Genomic DNA, 17,056 nt, shown 5'->3' on the forward strand with positions numbered 1-17,056 from the left:
ATTCTTTGTATCAAGAATATTTCAGTCTTGACATTTTTAAAGTTTGCAAAATAGAGTCATTGGTACTCAATGTAATGACTGTAATGTTAAGCTTTTTCTAAAAGAATTTTAAAAGATATATTTTGTCAAGTTTGAGATAAGCAGATTTAGCACGGAAAAAGAAATAAACTTGGATTTGTATACATTTCTAGTTAAAGTCGGGCCCAAGATGCATTTGAGCAGCATTGTAAACGTGTGTGATTTGGTTAAATTTGACTTACAGGTGATGCTGGGCTACCACTTGTACTGTAACTAAAATGATCAATAGGTATTTAAATAGATCAAGGCTTTAAGAATATGACAAAATTTACTAATGTAAATATCCTTTTGGATCATTATTTAATTCATAAACAGCGGTAGTAGGAATTCTGTAAGTACCTGGTAATGAGTGAATAAATCTTTTCAATATGTAGCACAGAGAGCCACCATATACTTTCAGATCTTTATCCAAGTATTTTTATGAGTATAACTTTCTTAGAAATTTAGATAGGAACTCCTGTATCCTTTCACTGCCCTGGGTCAAAACAGTCAATGGTGTTCATTCTTTTCATGGTAATAGTCAACGCTCCTGGTAATCGGCTTTGTCTACTGGCATGCTAGTTGAGTTTATATTTATTCACCAGCATTAGGCTGCTCTCACTGTCTTCTATATAAGCCATATTCATGTCCACTATGCTTCACCCTACAGTATTCTTGCTACTGGGGTGGCTTCCTCCTTCCCCTCCGACAGTTTATTCCATGATATATTTTTACTGTTTCTAGCCTTAAATACTCTATAAACACATAGCAGGTGCTCAAGAAATGCTTGAAAGAAGGGGGGGAATCTAAATTGAGCACCAAATTGAAGAGTCTATTTAATTAAAATGCCATTCTTTTCTTTCATTTTAGTCCAGTCTAGCTACAGTGATGGTCACCTCACCTGGTCCAAGTTCTGCAAGGTACAAAAAAAGGGGAACAGGGCCGGGGAGGACAACATCATTTATTTAATCTTTTTTTAAAATAGTGCTCCTTTTTTTTTATCTGACAACTGTAGGTAGTCTTTTTTTATCAACTGCAGCATGCATTTAATTTGGAAATATAAGAACATTTCAAGATTTAGGAAATACGTTATAAACAACCATTTGGATATTGATGTTGTTTACAATTTTGGCTAGTTTTTTAATGTTGCAATTAGGATCTTGTATATACCTTTTTATACTTGTCTAAATATATCTTTCAGATAAAAATCCTAAAAGGTTGCTGAGCAAAGAGTTAAAGAAATATTTAAAACTTTCACTACACATTGCCAAATAACCTCATTAAAAATGTGTCCGAATTTACAGTCCTTACAAGAAGTGAGGTTCATATTACCCTGTGTCCTTGCCAAAATTGGTTTTATCATTTTTATATTATAGATCTGATGGGTAAAAATGTAACAGTGATCCTTTTTAAGTTTCCATATCATAATCTGAATTTTGAGGATTTCCTGGATAAGGTTATTTTAAAGAGAAACTCTAAAGTGTTGTCTCATTTAAAGAAAAATTTTCACTGAAAAAAAAGGAACTTAAATTGTTATATCAACATTACTATTGAAATAGTTATTGTGCTATATTTGTTTATTCTAACAGGAACACTTACCTGGTAAATCATTTACCTTTTGGACATGGCTTGAAGCAATATTAGATCTAATTAAGAAACACATTCTTCCCCTTTGGATTGATGGGTGAGTTTCCAGGTTATATTCTGCATATGAGTTCACTAGGTGTTTTTTTTATGCTGTTGGTTTTTCACTTTCTTTCTTTTCTTTTTAAACATGTTTAGTGTTGTGGGGTGGGAGTAGTTACAGTTCCTTACATTTTTCATAGAATATTGATGTTTACTTTAATCTATGAGTATTTCAGACACAATTAACTTTTGGTTATACTCAAAACAAATTTAGATCTGTTCTTTGTGAATGAAAGAAATGCAAATGCAATAACTTACCATCTTCGATCGGATAAAACTATTCATTGTCCCATTTTTAGGTATGTCATGGGCTTTGTTAGCAAAGAGAAGGAACGACTCTTGCTAAAGGATAGAATGCCTGGAACGTTTTTGTTGAGATTCAGTGAAAGCCACCTCGGAGGAATAACTTTCACCTGGGTGGACCACTCTGAACACGGTACAAGCTCACTATCTTTCATTCCTGTGAAATTAGCCTTGAGTTTGGTCACTGGTATTTCAGTGTCCAGAAGTGTATGTTGTGTTACTCTGCTTTTCGTACTTTCAGTAGGTTTGAATATGAGTTGTTAGAGTTGTCCCAGGACACAGGCTACCATGAATTTCTCACAGCCTGTGTGGGTGTCCCCTGTCACATGGCAAACTGTCCCATCCAGGCTGCAGAGGGGGGCTGGCATTGTTTTAGAACCAGGGACACGAGGATAATGTGGGCAGGAAGAATCGCCACAAAGAATGCCTGCAGAAACCTGAATGTCCCTCGGCTTTCTGTTTTTCCAGGAGAAGTGAGATTCCACTCTGTCGAACCCTACAATAAAGGCCGGTTGTCGGCTCTGCCATTCGCTGACATCCTTCGAGACTACAAGGTTATCATGGCTGAAAACATTCCTGAAAACCCTCTGAAGTACCTATATCCTGACATTCCCAAAGACAAAGCCTTCAGTAAACACTACAGCTCCCAGCCTTGCGAAGGTCAGGTTCTTTCCGCTTGCTTTCCATCCTTTATATTTTGGGAAATAACCTCATATTGGATTAAAGGAAATGAAGCTCCTCTTTTTATGTTTACTTTGATCATTATAAGATCCAAGGTGTATGTGAAGGTCGAAACCTTAGCAAGGAAGTGTGTGTCCGCAGCCCCTGAAAAGGAACTGTCAGGGGTAATCCATAGCTGTCACCAGACTTCACCCTGGCCATGGGGGCCTCTCACAGCACTTGTAGAGCTCTGGTTTTCTCCTTCCTCCTATGGAACCGCAGACTTCACTTCTGTGACTAGGGGAAAGGAAAAGAAAGACAAAGTAATGATTGGAAAGCCATTAAAAGTAAAGCAAGTCTGTTTTTTGCAAAAGAAGCCCAAGGTTTATAAACTTGATATATATTTTTTTTTACCTTATTGTAGCCTCACAACTCAGTATTGTTCATTTGCCCAGGAAGGTACAAGGAAGTCTGCATAACATCTCCCACCTCCTAGCCTACTAATAACAAGTCTTGACATGCCTGCCTTTCCTGGTTATATGTTAATGGCCTAAAATAATACCTGGCCGAAAAACTCATTTGGTAAATATTTGTTGAATATATGAAAGAACATTCATGAAATTAGCTACATAACTGTAAGTTCACCATTCTGTCTCTTTAATGAAAGTATAAACAATCCATTAAAATGTTCATCTATAGCAACTAAATCTGTGAGCACCACCTTGGGGAATATCCTACAGTTGTCACTCACAGAGGGTGACCATTGCCACTCTACTTCATTCCCTTCTGAAACAAACAGAAAACAAAATGAAAAACAGCAACACCAAACCCTAAGTGTCTTTACATCTGATCAAATGAAACAACACATGTCAATGAAACAAATTACAGTTGATTCAAATTACAACTAGACCAAGCACAAGTTCAACATAGTATATCAGAGAAATTGGGGGGCTGCATCCAAGGCTGACGTCTGCACAGTGCTTTTTTAGTAGCACTGATGTCTGTACTTCAAAAATCTGTGTAATTATAAGATTATGATTGGAGTCAGCTTTAGTGAAAAGAACTGAATTACTACAAATCCCCCAGTACACAAATAAATCAGTCCTTATAATCAAAGTTAAATGTAATATAGAAGCCAGTAATATAGTTGATTCCCAGTTTTTCTCACGCATTTTAGAGGCATTAATTTGTAAAGTTAGATTGGACCTGCCAGGAGATGTGTTTTTCTTTTCTTGCACATTTTATGTTCATCTAAAATACTCAACTAAAAAGGTTTGTGAATCTGACCTCTTCTTTTTAGCATTATTTGTATCTTTCTAGACTTTTTTCCTAATTTTATCAATAATATTGATAACATGTTTTCCAACACTGTGCCTTTCTTTTCCAGTTTCAAGACCAACAGAAAGAGGAGACAAAGGCTACGTTCCTTCTGTTTTTATCCCCATTTCAACGATGTAAGTAATCTTAGTTGCATGTAAAATATTTATTATTGAATTGACAAAAAATAAAGCTTTTCTATAGGAAATTTAAGAGTAGAGCAGAATACAAATAACTGAGAATAAAGCATTTTAATGCTCAATATCCCATTTTCTTTAATACATAAAGCTGGTCTTCAAGACATACCACAGTCCATCAAGATTGGAATTACTAAGTTGCCTTTTTATACGCCATGTATTCCACAGTAGGCTGAATGCTGTGATGTCAGATGATGAATTAGGCATCTCGGTGTCACAAATAGATAAAGCCCTAGAAAGGAGTTTTTGACACAGTAGGTCACCATGAGCTATGATTCTTGAATCCTTTTCAATATTTACCTTGTCATTTCTTTAAGCCGAAGTGATTCGACTGAGCCGCAGTCTCCGTCAGACCTTCTTCCCATGTCTCCAAGCGTATATGCGGTGCTGAGAGAAAACCTGAGTCCCACAACAATTGAAACTGCAGTATGTTCCCTTTCTTTTCCATGGCTCGTGAAGGGCATTCCCAAATAAGCAAAGGCGGTGTGTGAAGCAAAGGGGGTGAGGTTCTGCCTGGGCACTGAAAAAACAAATTCATTGGAGTAGCACAAGGAATGTCTGTATGGTCCTGTGTGTTGCTGATATTACCCACATTGAAAGCAGACACCTTGGCTTGCTTGAACTGTTTTAAATTCTTTCCAGTACAAGCTACCACAGGACAAAATATTCCTGCACCCCACTCAAATAAGCTTTGTCCCTAATTCCACTGTCAGCTCCACCAACCCCCACCGCTCTCCCCACATACTCTCCTTGGACAGCTTATTCCATTGTTAGATGTCCTTAAATCATTTAGTTATGAGAGAACTTTTCTTCATTTTGCACCCATTTCCTCTTACTTTTTGGTGGGATAAATAGGCTTTCTTAAAATGGTTTTCATCTACTTAAAAGATATATTTTGAATACTTAGTAGTTAATTGGTAGAGTGATTATGGAGCATTTAGTAGACACATAAATGTTTACATTAAGAAATAGTGATTTATTTGCAAAACAATAGTTTCCTCAAAGGTCATTTTCATTTTTCAATTTTAGATGAAGTCCCCATATTCTGCTGAATGACAGGATAAACTCTTGACACTTGAAAAAAGGAAGCAAAAGAAAAAATTTAAAGACTGATCTTTGCCAGCAATCACATCTTATTTCTTCAGCTTTGTATATACCCAAATTGTTGAAGTCCAAAGCTCTCCTCTCCCTGATGTGACACCCCCTATTGGGAGTGTTGTGATTGAAATGCTAAAAACCAAAGCTTCAAATAAACTTGCAAGATAAGACACTTTTAAAAAACCAAGTGTTAATATAGTATTAAATAAAGACTCATTTGTTTGTATTTGTTTCATTTCTGATTTTGTTTCTCCTGTGTTACCTATGATTTTGGCTCTAGAAGGTTCCAGTGTGAAGATTTCAGAATAGGCCCAGCCGGGCGTGGCTCAGCAGTTGAGCATCGACCTAGGATCCAGGAGATCAAGGTTCAATTCCAGGTCAGGGCACATGCCCAGGCTTTGGGCTCAATCCCCAGTAGGGGGCATGCAGGAGGTGGCTGATCAATGACTCTCTCATCATTGATGTTTCTATCTCTCTCTCTCCCTGTCCCTTCCTCTCTCTGAAATCAATAAAGATATATTTAAAAAAAAAAAAAAAAGATTTCAGAATAGGCCAAGGATTACAAAGTCACACTACATTGCTCAAATACCAGCAGGAGCGCCTGAGGGAAAAGCCAAATAAGCCAGTGTCCTGAACAGTGTGGTGATTGCAGGGGTGGAAGGGGGTGGGTGGAGGTGGAAGAAGGCATAAAGGGGATAAATGTTGATAGAAAAACTATAATTAAAAAAAATAGTTTAAAAAAAAAAAAATAATAAGCCAGTGTCCTGAGTTCCAGCAGGTAAGTGTCATCATACTAGACACAGCATGCAGGCAATAATGGGGCATTAACAGCAGGAGTTCAGGGAGTACCCAGGAGTGAATTATGAAGCCTCTTGATTGCTCTGTCAACATTGTCCCAAGGGGGTTCACATCCTGTTGGGATCCCACATCCTGCTGGGATCCCTGCCAGGGATACCTCTGTTGAAGGAAAGCCCCAAAAGTTTAGATCGATTCCAAAGAACTGACATGTAACCTTATTCAAATTCACAAGAGCTTTAATAGGAGAAACTTACACATGCGCAAGGCAGCTACTCGCAGTGGTGGCCAGGTAGGGAGAACCCACAACCCTCCCAGGACAAGATTTCTTTTTATGAAGGGTTAACAGTAAAACCATATGGTGGGTAGTTCAGAGACCGCCAGAATGAACAACGCATTCCTAAATTAACAATAACATCAGGCAGTGTCACACTCTACATTCTGGCAGCCAGCCAAGCCTGAGGCTACAGAGTTGAGAATCCAACATTTCCCAGGCGCTTCTGCTGCTGGACCCACATTGCATCTCAGTGACTTCCCCTGTACCTCTTACTAGCTGGAGGGGTCCAGAGTCAGTCCTGGTGGAATATGGGGCACTGATATTATGGACCAGAGTAGATGCTTAGTGGTGCCATTGTCCAGCTGCTGCTCTTAGTAATAGTGAGGGACCCCCCCCAAGTACCAGGACCTGGGAAGCTCTCTGTGTCTGCCAGGCGCTAGGGAAGCTGCTGAGCCAGGCAATACCAAGGCATTGCATGACTTATTACAGAAAAGTCCTGAGGCTGGCATCCAAGATGAGCCCTGACTGCAGTCAGAGATGGCAGTCCCCTCTGGAGGACCCCTCTCCAACTTCTTCCACCCATTTCCTGTCCCGTAGGCAAACCAAACAGGGAGAGGCCAATGCTTGATGAAAAAAAGAGTTCCAAAAAAGGAGAAAAAAAGATTTAACATAACCTACCTTCCTAATGGGAGATTCTACCCTCTCAATCTCCTCCTATACCCCAGAGTATTTTTTTCTGCCAACTAGGAGCAAATAAGCAGCATTTAATGAAACATAAGGTAGATTTTCAAAATATTAATCACATTTTTACTTTTCTCCTTGCCCATCCACACCAATCACAGATGCCCATTTTGCTAATCCCTTTTCAAATTCTTCTTAATGTATAGAATCACTTTGACCAATCTTATTGAATATTGGTGACTTTATACGCAATAAGTGCTGAAGAAGGACAGCTGCCAGTGAATTTCCTCAAAGTCTTAAGGTAGCAAGGAAAGCCCCCAAAAAGCCATAAAGAACAAATATAAGTCTGCAAACCCAGGGGATTTTTCTTTACCTCACGTGGTTCTGGAGGCCCATGCACTCCTGTGATAGAAGAAGCAGAATTAGGGGTCAAACCATAGTAAACTGCCCTCGGTGTGCACACCAATTTCTGACATACAGTCTTTTTCCAAAATGACCATGAGCATTGATTGATGATCACATTTTTAAAAGTTTGGCTTACTGAAGTATAATTTAGACAGTAAAATGCACCCTTTTCTGACAAACCCATACCATTGTGTTATCACCACTACAAGACATAGAGCATTTCAACCAGAGTCCTCACAAAGAAGACACTATGAAAACATGATGAGAATGACATTCTCTGCAACACACTTCCAGTACACACAACAAACAATTCCACATGGCTACCTAGGTAGACAGAGGGCTCCATTTAAAGTAAATGGGATAGTTTCAGTCACTGCTTAAGATCTTCAAATGGCTCATGATGCTCTGGATCAGCAGTTATTACCTGGAGAGTACAGACAGAATTCTGGAGGTTCATGAATTTGCAATAGTTAGAATTTTACTCCTACAAACTTTTTGCTGAAACAGGATTTTCTTTAATTAGGTATAAAGCTAACAACCCCTAACCTACACCACATTTTTGTCACACCAGAGTTGTTACATTTATCTCAAAATATGGCTTATGCTAAGCACAATTTTGAAATTGCATTAATCAGATCCGTTGCTAGATCTTATTTAATGCCATTAATAAAGAAGTGCCTATATTGCTATATTACAATCTTGGCCTTAATATTTTGATACCTGTATTTCAGTGTATTTGGTTTCCTTTCAAATCTTTTTATTTTATTTTACTAAAAACATTATTCTTTGAAGGAATTCATAGGTTTCATTCAATTGCCAAAGGGGTCCATGGCACAAAAAATAGTTAAGAATCCCAGTTCTGGACTCCTCTTTCATCTCATCACTTCTCCCCAACAATGGCTTCTCATCCTCCAAAACATACAAACTAGAGACTGACTGAACTACTTTCAGTTTCTCTGATAGTCATGCTTGCTCTCACCTCCCTCTCTATAGTCTCTCAATTCTCCAACCCCATCTCATCTACCTGGATAACAGTCATACATCCTTTAGGCTCTGAAAGGCCTTCCTTTCAGATACACACACACACACACACACACACACACACACACACAGCTCAGGTCACATCACACTTGCTCCATATATCTTCTAGATCCCCCAGCACAGTTTTTATTACCTTTGTTGTAAATGTGTATCATCTGTCTTCTTCATTAGACTAAGCAAGCTCTATATGTCCAAGGACCAAGAAGGCTTTGTCCATAGTTATATCCCTAGAATCTAGCACAGTCTGCCTTTAAGTAAATATTTGTTAATGATTTGGGGTTTGAACACATAGAGGATGGTAATTAATTCCTTTTCTTTCCTTTGCTCCATGGTCTCCCTACAAGACTAAGCTAGAATACCCTTTATAATGTCTCCAAACTCTAAAATCATGGAACAGTCCCCAATATTATACTTCAAAGTTAATAACAGAAACACCTTTGCTATTGCTCAAACAACATAGGGCTTCCCCTCTACTTAACCTCACTCTTAACTTCTGAACTCTGTAGAAATGCTCTGGAATGACACTGTTTGATTATTATGTTACTCCAACTTCCCTTTAATTTAGGCATCTCATGTGTGCCAAGCATCCCAGACATCTGTCCACTCAGGTGTTCCTGAAATTTCCCCTGAACTCCTCCTCATCATTAAACCCATGGCCTTTACTACTCTTGCCCCTGGTAAAAAGCCTATGCAACACTCTCTTACATAAGGTTTGAAGCCATCCACTTAGACGGCTCACCAACTGCCTCCGATGGGAAGAATCTTAGAGGACATCTAGACAGCGCGGAGATGGGGAGAGGTTAAAGGGGTGGAAGAATGATGCTCTCATTAAAATCCTTTAGGGGAGTTTTTCAGAATATACATGCTCTTTATTCTCCTCTCCCTCAGTTCGGGCTCCCTAGGCTAGTGCCAGTGCCGAGGTCTGAATGGTTGAATTAACCTGTGATTATTTCCAATCCCAGTGTTGGCCAATGATGTTATTCACTCATTAAGAAAATATTGAGAATTGCTCTGTATCAGGCGTTGCCTTTCTCAATCAGGGATTTCCATCTCAACCACAAGACCCAGAAAACAATTTGCATGCTATTTTCTCAGTCTCCCAAGGATGGTACATAGCACCATTCTAGATATAGGGGAGAGAAGGTAATTGATACCTTGGGGCATTAGACTTAATATTCTCTTAGAACCAGGATGAGACAGGCTGTAACAGCACAAAGTCCCTCCTCTGTGAGGGGAGAGAAAAACAGACACGCAAACAATGAAAGACAGATTTAGTAAGTGCTATGAAGAATATAAATGTGATATAAAGTAATTGGAAGAAAAGGTCAATGCAAGTCTCTCTGGGCATATCCGAGCTGAGGACCTAAAGAACGAGCAGCCAGTCCATGAACACAGCCAGGAAAACAGCCTCCCAAAAGCATAGTATATAGATGGGACCCAGGAAGGTAAAAGCTTGGGTTACTTGAGCAGGAAGAGGCCCGGGGGAAGAGCGTAGTGAAGCGTGGGAGGGAGTGGGACAAGACGGGTAAGAAGGGAGGCAAGCCCTGTCTGGTGTGGCTCAGTTTGTTGGAGTGTCGTCCTGTATACCAAAAGGTGGCGGGTTTGATTCCCCATCAGGGCACATACCCAGGTTATGGGTTCAGTCCCTGGCCAGGGTGCATACCAGAGGCAACAGATCAATGTTTCTCATATTGATATTTCTCTGTCTCCCCCCTCCTTGCTCTAAAATAAATAAAATAAAATAAAATAAAATAATAAAATAAAATAAAAAATATAAAATAAATAAAATAAAATAAATAAAATAAATAAAAGGGAGGCAAGACCAGATCATGTAGAGGCTCTACAGAGATGGCTGAAGACTCTAGATGTTATTCCAAGTGCTATAGGAAGCAGTGGTGTTATAATCTGTTTCTTCATTATATCTAAGTTTTCATTTGTTTTAAGTAAACAAGTAACAAGGTTTCTACAGAAGAAACCCCCCTCCCCAGATTCCCACACTAGGGACTGTCCCACAACAGCCCCACTGTTTGGGGACTTCTTGGGTGTGCTACTTGTGCAGTTGCACAGGGCCAAGCACCCAGAAGGGCCCCATGCTTGGTTTAATGTTGGGCTGTTGCCTTCTTGAAATTCTGAATAAACTTTGAAAAGGGGGCCCCACATTTTCACATTGCTCTGGAAATTATACAGCAAATCCTGTCCTCTCCTTGTAACCAGAGACAATGAAGCTCTGTCTGCGTTGTGGGAACTGTGCGCAGCAGCGGAGACTGGCGCTCACTCTCAGCAGGGGCGGGAGGCTGTGGTCCAGCGGGGTGGGTCCCCCCACACCCTGGAGGTCCCCCGTTGGTCCCTAGGTCACTGTAAGTAGGTAGAGACCTTTAGGAGTGGTTGAGCAGAGCCCGAAGAAACTAGGTCAGTGTTTCCTGGAACCGTTCAATAAGTGATGCAGTTGCAGGCACAGCCAGAACTGTTTTTCCTGGGCCTGTCAAACTTTTGAAATCATGGTCTAGTGACTAAATTATTCTCTTCCACTCTCCTTTCCCCCCATCCCTCTGGGAGAGTCAGCAGGAGGGAGAAGGCAGGGGCGGGAAGACCCCAGGAGAAGGAGGAACGCCCCCTTTGCAGATCTGCAAGAGGGTCGCCGAGGGAGCAGCAGCCCTCACCCTCGCCTCGGTGCAAGGCCAGGGACCTGGCTGGGCGCGGGTCCGAGCCTGAGAGACCAGGAAGGTCCGGGTCAGCAGTGCAGACGTTGTAGACAGAGCGAGGCGAGGGGACGGGGCGACTCCAGGCCCCGGAGGGAAGAAATTATCAGCGGACGTGGGGTGGGCGAGCTTCCAGGACCTTACGCAGTTAGATGTGCCCTCCCCTCCCTCTGAAGTCAAGGGCACCCGTCCCCGGGCACCGGGGCACCGGGGCACCCCCCCACCCCCCCCACACCACCCCTCCCACCCCCCCCACCCCACACCCCCCCCACCCCCCACCCCCCCCACACCCCCCACCCCCCCACCACCACCCCCACCCGGACCCCCGCCTTCGCTTTTCGCTTTGTCCGAGGACCACTACTCCCAGACTGCGCCTCGCAGGCGGGCGCGGGGGGCGGCGGGGGGGCGGGGTCGCGCACGTGCAGCCCCCGGCGGCCGCCGGAAGGAACGGCGGGCGGGGCCGCGCTCCGCGGGAAAGCCCCGCGCGCGCCCGCGCCTGCGCGCCTGCGCGCCGCCCGCTCGGCCTGTAGCTTTCGCTTTTCGGTTTCCCCTCAATCCCAGTCCTTCCAGCTCTCCGAGCGTTTCCCCGAAAGCACGTGGGGCGGCTCTTCTGGGCAGCCGCGGCCCTCCCGCCGCGGAACCCGCGCCGCGGGGCTGACGGCTGCCACCTGCCCGGCGGCGCGGCCGGCTCGGAAAGCGCGGGGCTGGGAAGCGCTCGGAGGGCGTTTGGACTGCAGGTGTAATGTTCACGACAGACATTGGGGGGGAGAAAATCATAAAGAAGTAATCCACCGCCCAGAATCATTAAAATTTTAAACTATTTCCCCTCTCCCCTTCTCGCCCTCTTTCTCCCTGTCTCAGTGTGTTTCCACGTATTTCCATTTCTATATATTCTCGCGGTACTGGGATTCTGCATTTTAATTTAATTTTATACGTGAGTATTTCCAATGTAACTAAATAGTCTTTGAAAGAGTAACTTTGATAGTCTATCATATAAGTGCCCAAAATCCAGACAACTGCAGGGAATTTTAGAAATCCTTCGTTTTTCAGTTTCATTCTATTACAGATTAACAAATATGGCCTACGCTGATGAAGTGTATGTAATTCCTACTATTATTTAGGTTACCAACATTACTACCAACATTAGAGAAAAGTATGTCTAAAATGCAATGTGGTTTCTGAGAGGAGGGGGAACGTTGTTAAATACATATTACTATAGGTTTTTTTCCATCAGATATGTAGCTGTCATTCTGAAACAGATCGTAAATACAGAGCAACAAGCTAGTCAGTTTGTCACCACTGTGTGGTAAGGACACACAGCATAGTGTACTACTGGGGGATAAGAGACCCCACAGAAAATATTCGTGGAGGGCTAAGGGCAGCGGGCCTGCACCACTTGAACTATGTTGTTTTAGAATTCGTAGTAGGATGCTTGCTTCCCTGCCCCCCATTAAATCTGTATGAGTGATCTATTGCTACATCACGTACCAAACTACCCCCAAAACTCATTGGGGTAAAACAACCATTTATCATTGCTTGGGAGTCTAGGGTAGGCTGGCTAGTTCTGCTCATTCCGGTCAGGACATCTGATCCTGCCTGGGCTCTCTCATGCTACGTCTGAGGCCTGACCCCTGACAGCTTCAGGACTTGGCTGTGGGCTATGCACTGTCGCATCCTGCAGCAGTCTAGTCTGACCTGCCATGGAGATGGAACACGGTTCTGGGAGTGGATTATGTAAGGTTCCTTGAGGCCTAGGTTCAGAAGGACAGTGTCACAACTGCTGCATAGTATTGGTCAAAGCAAGTCACAAGCCAGCCCACATTCAAGGGTTGGAGAAATAGTCCCCACTTCTTGCTGGAAGGAGCTACAAAGTCACATTGCAAAGGGGTGTGGATACAGGAAAAGAAATAATGGGGCCATTATTGAAAACAATCTACCAGGAAATCCTTTCTAATGTTTTATAATGTGTAACTGATAGTATATATCTTTTTGCCTTAGCTTGTAGGTGGCATTATATTCTTTATATTTATGTTTCTAATTATTATAAATATAATTAAATAAATTCAACTGGGTAATTGGGGATAAAAGAAGGGATGAATAAAGAATAGGAATGATACTGTTTTCTTTCTCCAAATAAAAATAAATTTGCTCCCATTGGGAGGGCTGACATGGTTTCTGAGTGTCTTTCCATTGTAACATCATGTGAATGTATGAGTCACTCCAGCACCTTCAGCCACTCATCATAAAATGTGACTTCTAGACTCCTCACCATCCTTGTTCCTTCTTTGAATATATACCAGTTCAGGATGGCAAATGGTAAGTTTCACCTTATCTGCCATTTCTGATTGATTGCTAGTGACCAACTGGATGCAGTGTTGAGAATTATTCAAAAGCTGGGTACTGGTAGCAAAGAGTATACCCTGTCATCTGTCACTTTTTTTAACAAAATGCAAACCCAAATACAGATCTTTGCATTTACTGTTTTAAATTGTATCTAGTTGGTTTCAGCCCAGCAGGATTCTAGCCTGTTATAATAATTTAGATTTTGATTCTGTCATCTATTAATTAGTCAGCTATTTCAGTGCCAAAGCAGAAACACCTCAGTGATTTACAACAATGACAACAAACAAACACATCTCACCATCTGGATTATGGGTACATGGATAGGCTGCAACGGTTCTGTTTCGGGTGGCAGGTTCAGGAGGGCTCCACACATGGCTCCTCCCAGGACTCAGGCTGGAGGAGTAGCAGCTGCGTGAGACTGCTGTATCCTAGTGCAGGGAAGAAGCACACAAAAACACACTGGTCACACAGGACATGCAGCCTCAGGTCGGCCGGAGGGTACATCACATCTGCTCACATTACATTAGTCAGAGCAAGTCATACAGCCAAGGCCACAGAGTTCAAGAGGAGGTGCACTCCACCCCTAGTGAACCATGGCAAGGAGTGGGAAGGGAAAGAAAAAATTTGAAAAATAATACAATCTATCCGACACGGTATTAGCTATTTTTTCTAGATCTGTGCCTTTTGCAATGTTGACATTGTGGTGTAGAGATATAGCTTCCCAAGTTGACTCTTCTAAGAGGCTATCACACATTTGGGTCTGTCATTTCTGAATCTCTAGGTTTTTGTTTGGTTTGTTTTGTTGATTTGATTGCTTTTAAAGCAGTCAATACGTTAAAGAGTCAACTTATAAAATACATATAGTTTGCCCTCCAGGAACCTAGAATCTTGGAGATATAAGACTTAGACACTTTCAAAAACCATCATATAAAGGAGTGTGTAATGATTGTCAACATGGATAGAAACACATATCATATTATTTCGGAGACCAGATTGATCGCTACAGGTTGAGGCGGTACCAGAAGGAGAATGTAGGATTTGGGCTTAGTTTTAAAAGTTGGGTAGGGATTTAATAAGTGAAGAGAATAAGGACTTGCCATTTAGTATGAGCCATACTTGCCAGTAGTATGTGCAAAGGGGCAGACAAGGGAAAAATAAAAGCATGAGGGGAGAGTAGGGGATAGAGTTTAGTTGCATAATGGGACAATGGGAGACAAGACTGGAAAGAAAGGTAGGGACATTCTGTGCAGGATCTCCAGACTAGCAGACAAAGTTTGTGTTTATCTTAAATGTAATGAAAGCTGTCCAGGCTTTTGAGCAGGGAATGACTATATAAATGTGGTGTTTTAGAGAACTTACTTTGGAAAATATAATGGAGGGGAAAGGGACAGGAAGTAGGTAGTCCACCTGGTGTCCATTGTAGCATTACAGTTCTGAAGTGATGAAGGCCTACAGTAGGGCATTGTCAATGATGGTAAAACTAAGGAAGATAAAGGCATGGGGAAGGAAGCATCCACAGAACCTGATGACAATTGGAGTGTGGAAAGCCAAAGAAAGACAACCTGTTTGCAGATGCTAAGACTGTTTAATTCTCCCATCAATACTGCAGCTAACTGCTGTGCAAGTTTTACAGCACCAGAAAAAAACATTTTGAACATACCAACTGCTCTTCCTGGAGCCAGCTTTTCTAAAACATTGTCTGGGCCCTTAGTGCAGGTGAGTAGGGGGGGAAGGGCTCTTTTTAGTGGCCTAGCATCTCTTTTTAGTTGGTACCTAGCTACTTTGGTACCAACGTTCATTGCTACCACCAGCTCAGTACTGGCTTTGTGAGGGTGAAAATGTGACAAGAAGGAGTACATAGATGTGAGAAGAGGGGAAAAAAACTATAATAGACACACATATAAGCATATCCCTGGGAAATTATTTAGAACCTTTTCCTACCCAAGTTGCCTTATTATTCAAGGTTCGATTCAAGTTCCATCTGCCTGAAGGAACCAATTGATTTTATGGGCATACACTCTAGGCTGGCCCAAGGAATGCCTACCAGGGGGACTGACATTTATGCTGAGATTTTAGCTGAGACATAAAGATAAGTTAGCCAGCAAAGAAGCCGGGGTAGGTGGATGTTGGCTCAAGGGGCTTTCCAAATGGAGAACTGCTGGTGAGAAGCCCTGAGTTTGGGGAAAGAGCTTGGCTTATTTTGAGAACAAAAATGCTGAAGTAAGGAAAGGAAAGAGTGGCACAAGATTGCTTTGTAGGGTATATTAAGAAATTTGGACTTAAGAGAAAAACCATCAGAGGATTTTTAGGTTGGTAAACACAGGGTCTGCTTTGCAATTTTAAAAAAATCACTCAAACTGCTGTAGGAAGAACGGGTTAAAAGAGAGTTAAGAGCTCAGATGAAGTAGTTATTTGGAAATCTACAGCAATAATCCAAATGAGAGAAAAGGGGAGATGGCATAAGCGATGGAGAGAAGTGATGAGACTTGAGAAATATTTAGAAGGAAGAATCAAACAGGACAAAGTGGGCTGGGTGAGGGAGATGGCCACGTCAGAAATGACCCCTAGCTGTCCAGCATGTGCCGTTTCTAGAAAAAGGGCAGAATGAGGAGAAAGATGGTGAGCTGGTTCTGAGCATAACTAGCTTGCAGAGCTAACCAGGCATCCGAGTAGGGAGTCGGGTGTGGAGCTCGGATGCAAGGTGTGGACAAGATATACATATAGAAGCCTTCCACATCTAGAAGGAAATTGGGAAGTTGTGGGTGAGGGCATCACAGGACAGCGTGAGAAGTGTAGGTAAAGCCGGCCAAGATCCACACCCTGACAGCGCTTAACACTGACCGACAGCTGGTAGTACAGGTGAAGCAGAGATGGAGAGAAAGTGCCAGAGAGGTAGGAAGAAGCATAGAGGACGCGTCTCCTTGTGGCCAAGAAAGAAGTGTGAAACAATGCAGGTGTCCACAGTGCAGAAGGTTTCTGAACATTCAAGTAGGTGAGGACAAGAAAAGCATCCCCTGGGTTTGGCTACGGGGGGGGGGGGGGGGGACACGGACACAGCTGCTAAGCTGTTTCTAGAATGACAGTGCCCCACTCGTGTCCTTAGCTTCAGGTTCTCAGATGTGGGGGTAACAGAGATCTCCAGGTCTGGACCGCTGCAAACACAGAACTTCCTTTTCCGTTGCTCTCTAGAATGTGTAAACAGAATTGTCAGTCCGCCAAGTTGCAACACTTAGCTGAGCGAGCCGCGCGTCACTCAGGAGGGGGCCCTGCCCCCGGGCTACGGAAGGACGCAGCGGATTGGCTGACGGGCGGCCCCGGAGGGGAGGCAGCGCGCCTGTGGAACAGCCGCGCCCCATTGGCTGAGCGCGGAGCCCCGGTGATTGGTGGAGGCGAAGGAGGCGGGGCGGTCGTGCTGCCTTTTCTGGCCGCCGGTACTTTCGTTTTCCTGCGCCGAGGCTCCGGAGAGGTCCCGCCTCACCGGAAACCGCACCGACCAG

At 42.8% G+C, this 17,056-nt stretch overlaps 1 protein-coding gene across 1 annotated transcript in view; it reads left to right on the top strand.

Annotated features, from left to right (window-relative positions):
* STAT4 (signal transducer and activator of transcription 4) overlaps positions 1-5,544 on the top strand; it is a 78,757-nt gene extending 73,213 nt beyond the window's left edge. The window contains exons 17-23 of the mRNA XM_016217818.2: positions 928-977; positions 1,647-1,741; positions 2,043-2,179; positions 2,515-2,706; positions 4,094-4,160; positions 4,538-4,646; positions 5,250-5,544. Coding sequence (XP_016073304.2) covers positions 928-977; positions 1,647-1,741; positions 2,043-2,179; positions 2,515-2,706; positions 4,094-4,160; positions 4,538-4,646; positions 5,250-5,276 — 677 coding nt within the window. The 3' untranslated portion in view covers positions 5,277-5,544. The remainder of the gene's footprint in view (positions 1-927; positions 978-1,646; positions 1,742-2,042; positions 2,180-2,514; positions 2,707-4,093; positions 4,161-4,537; positions 4,647-5,249) is intronic.
* Positions 5,545-17,056: the final 11,512 nt, after the last annotated feature.

This window comes from Miniopterus natalensis, chromosome 8, assembly GCF_054644295.1.
Source record: "Miniopterus natalensis isolate mMinNat1 chromosome 8, mMinNat1.hap1, whole genome shotgun sequence".
In the NCBI taxonomy this organism is placed as follows: Eukaryota; Metazoa; Chordata; class Mammalia; order Chiroptera; family Miniopteridae; genus Miniopterus; species Miniopterus natalensis.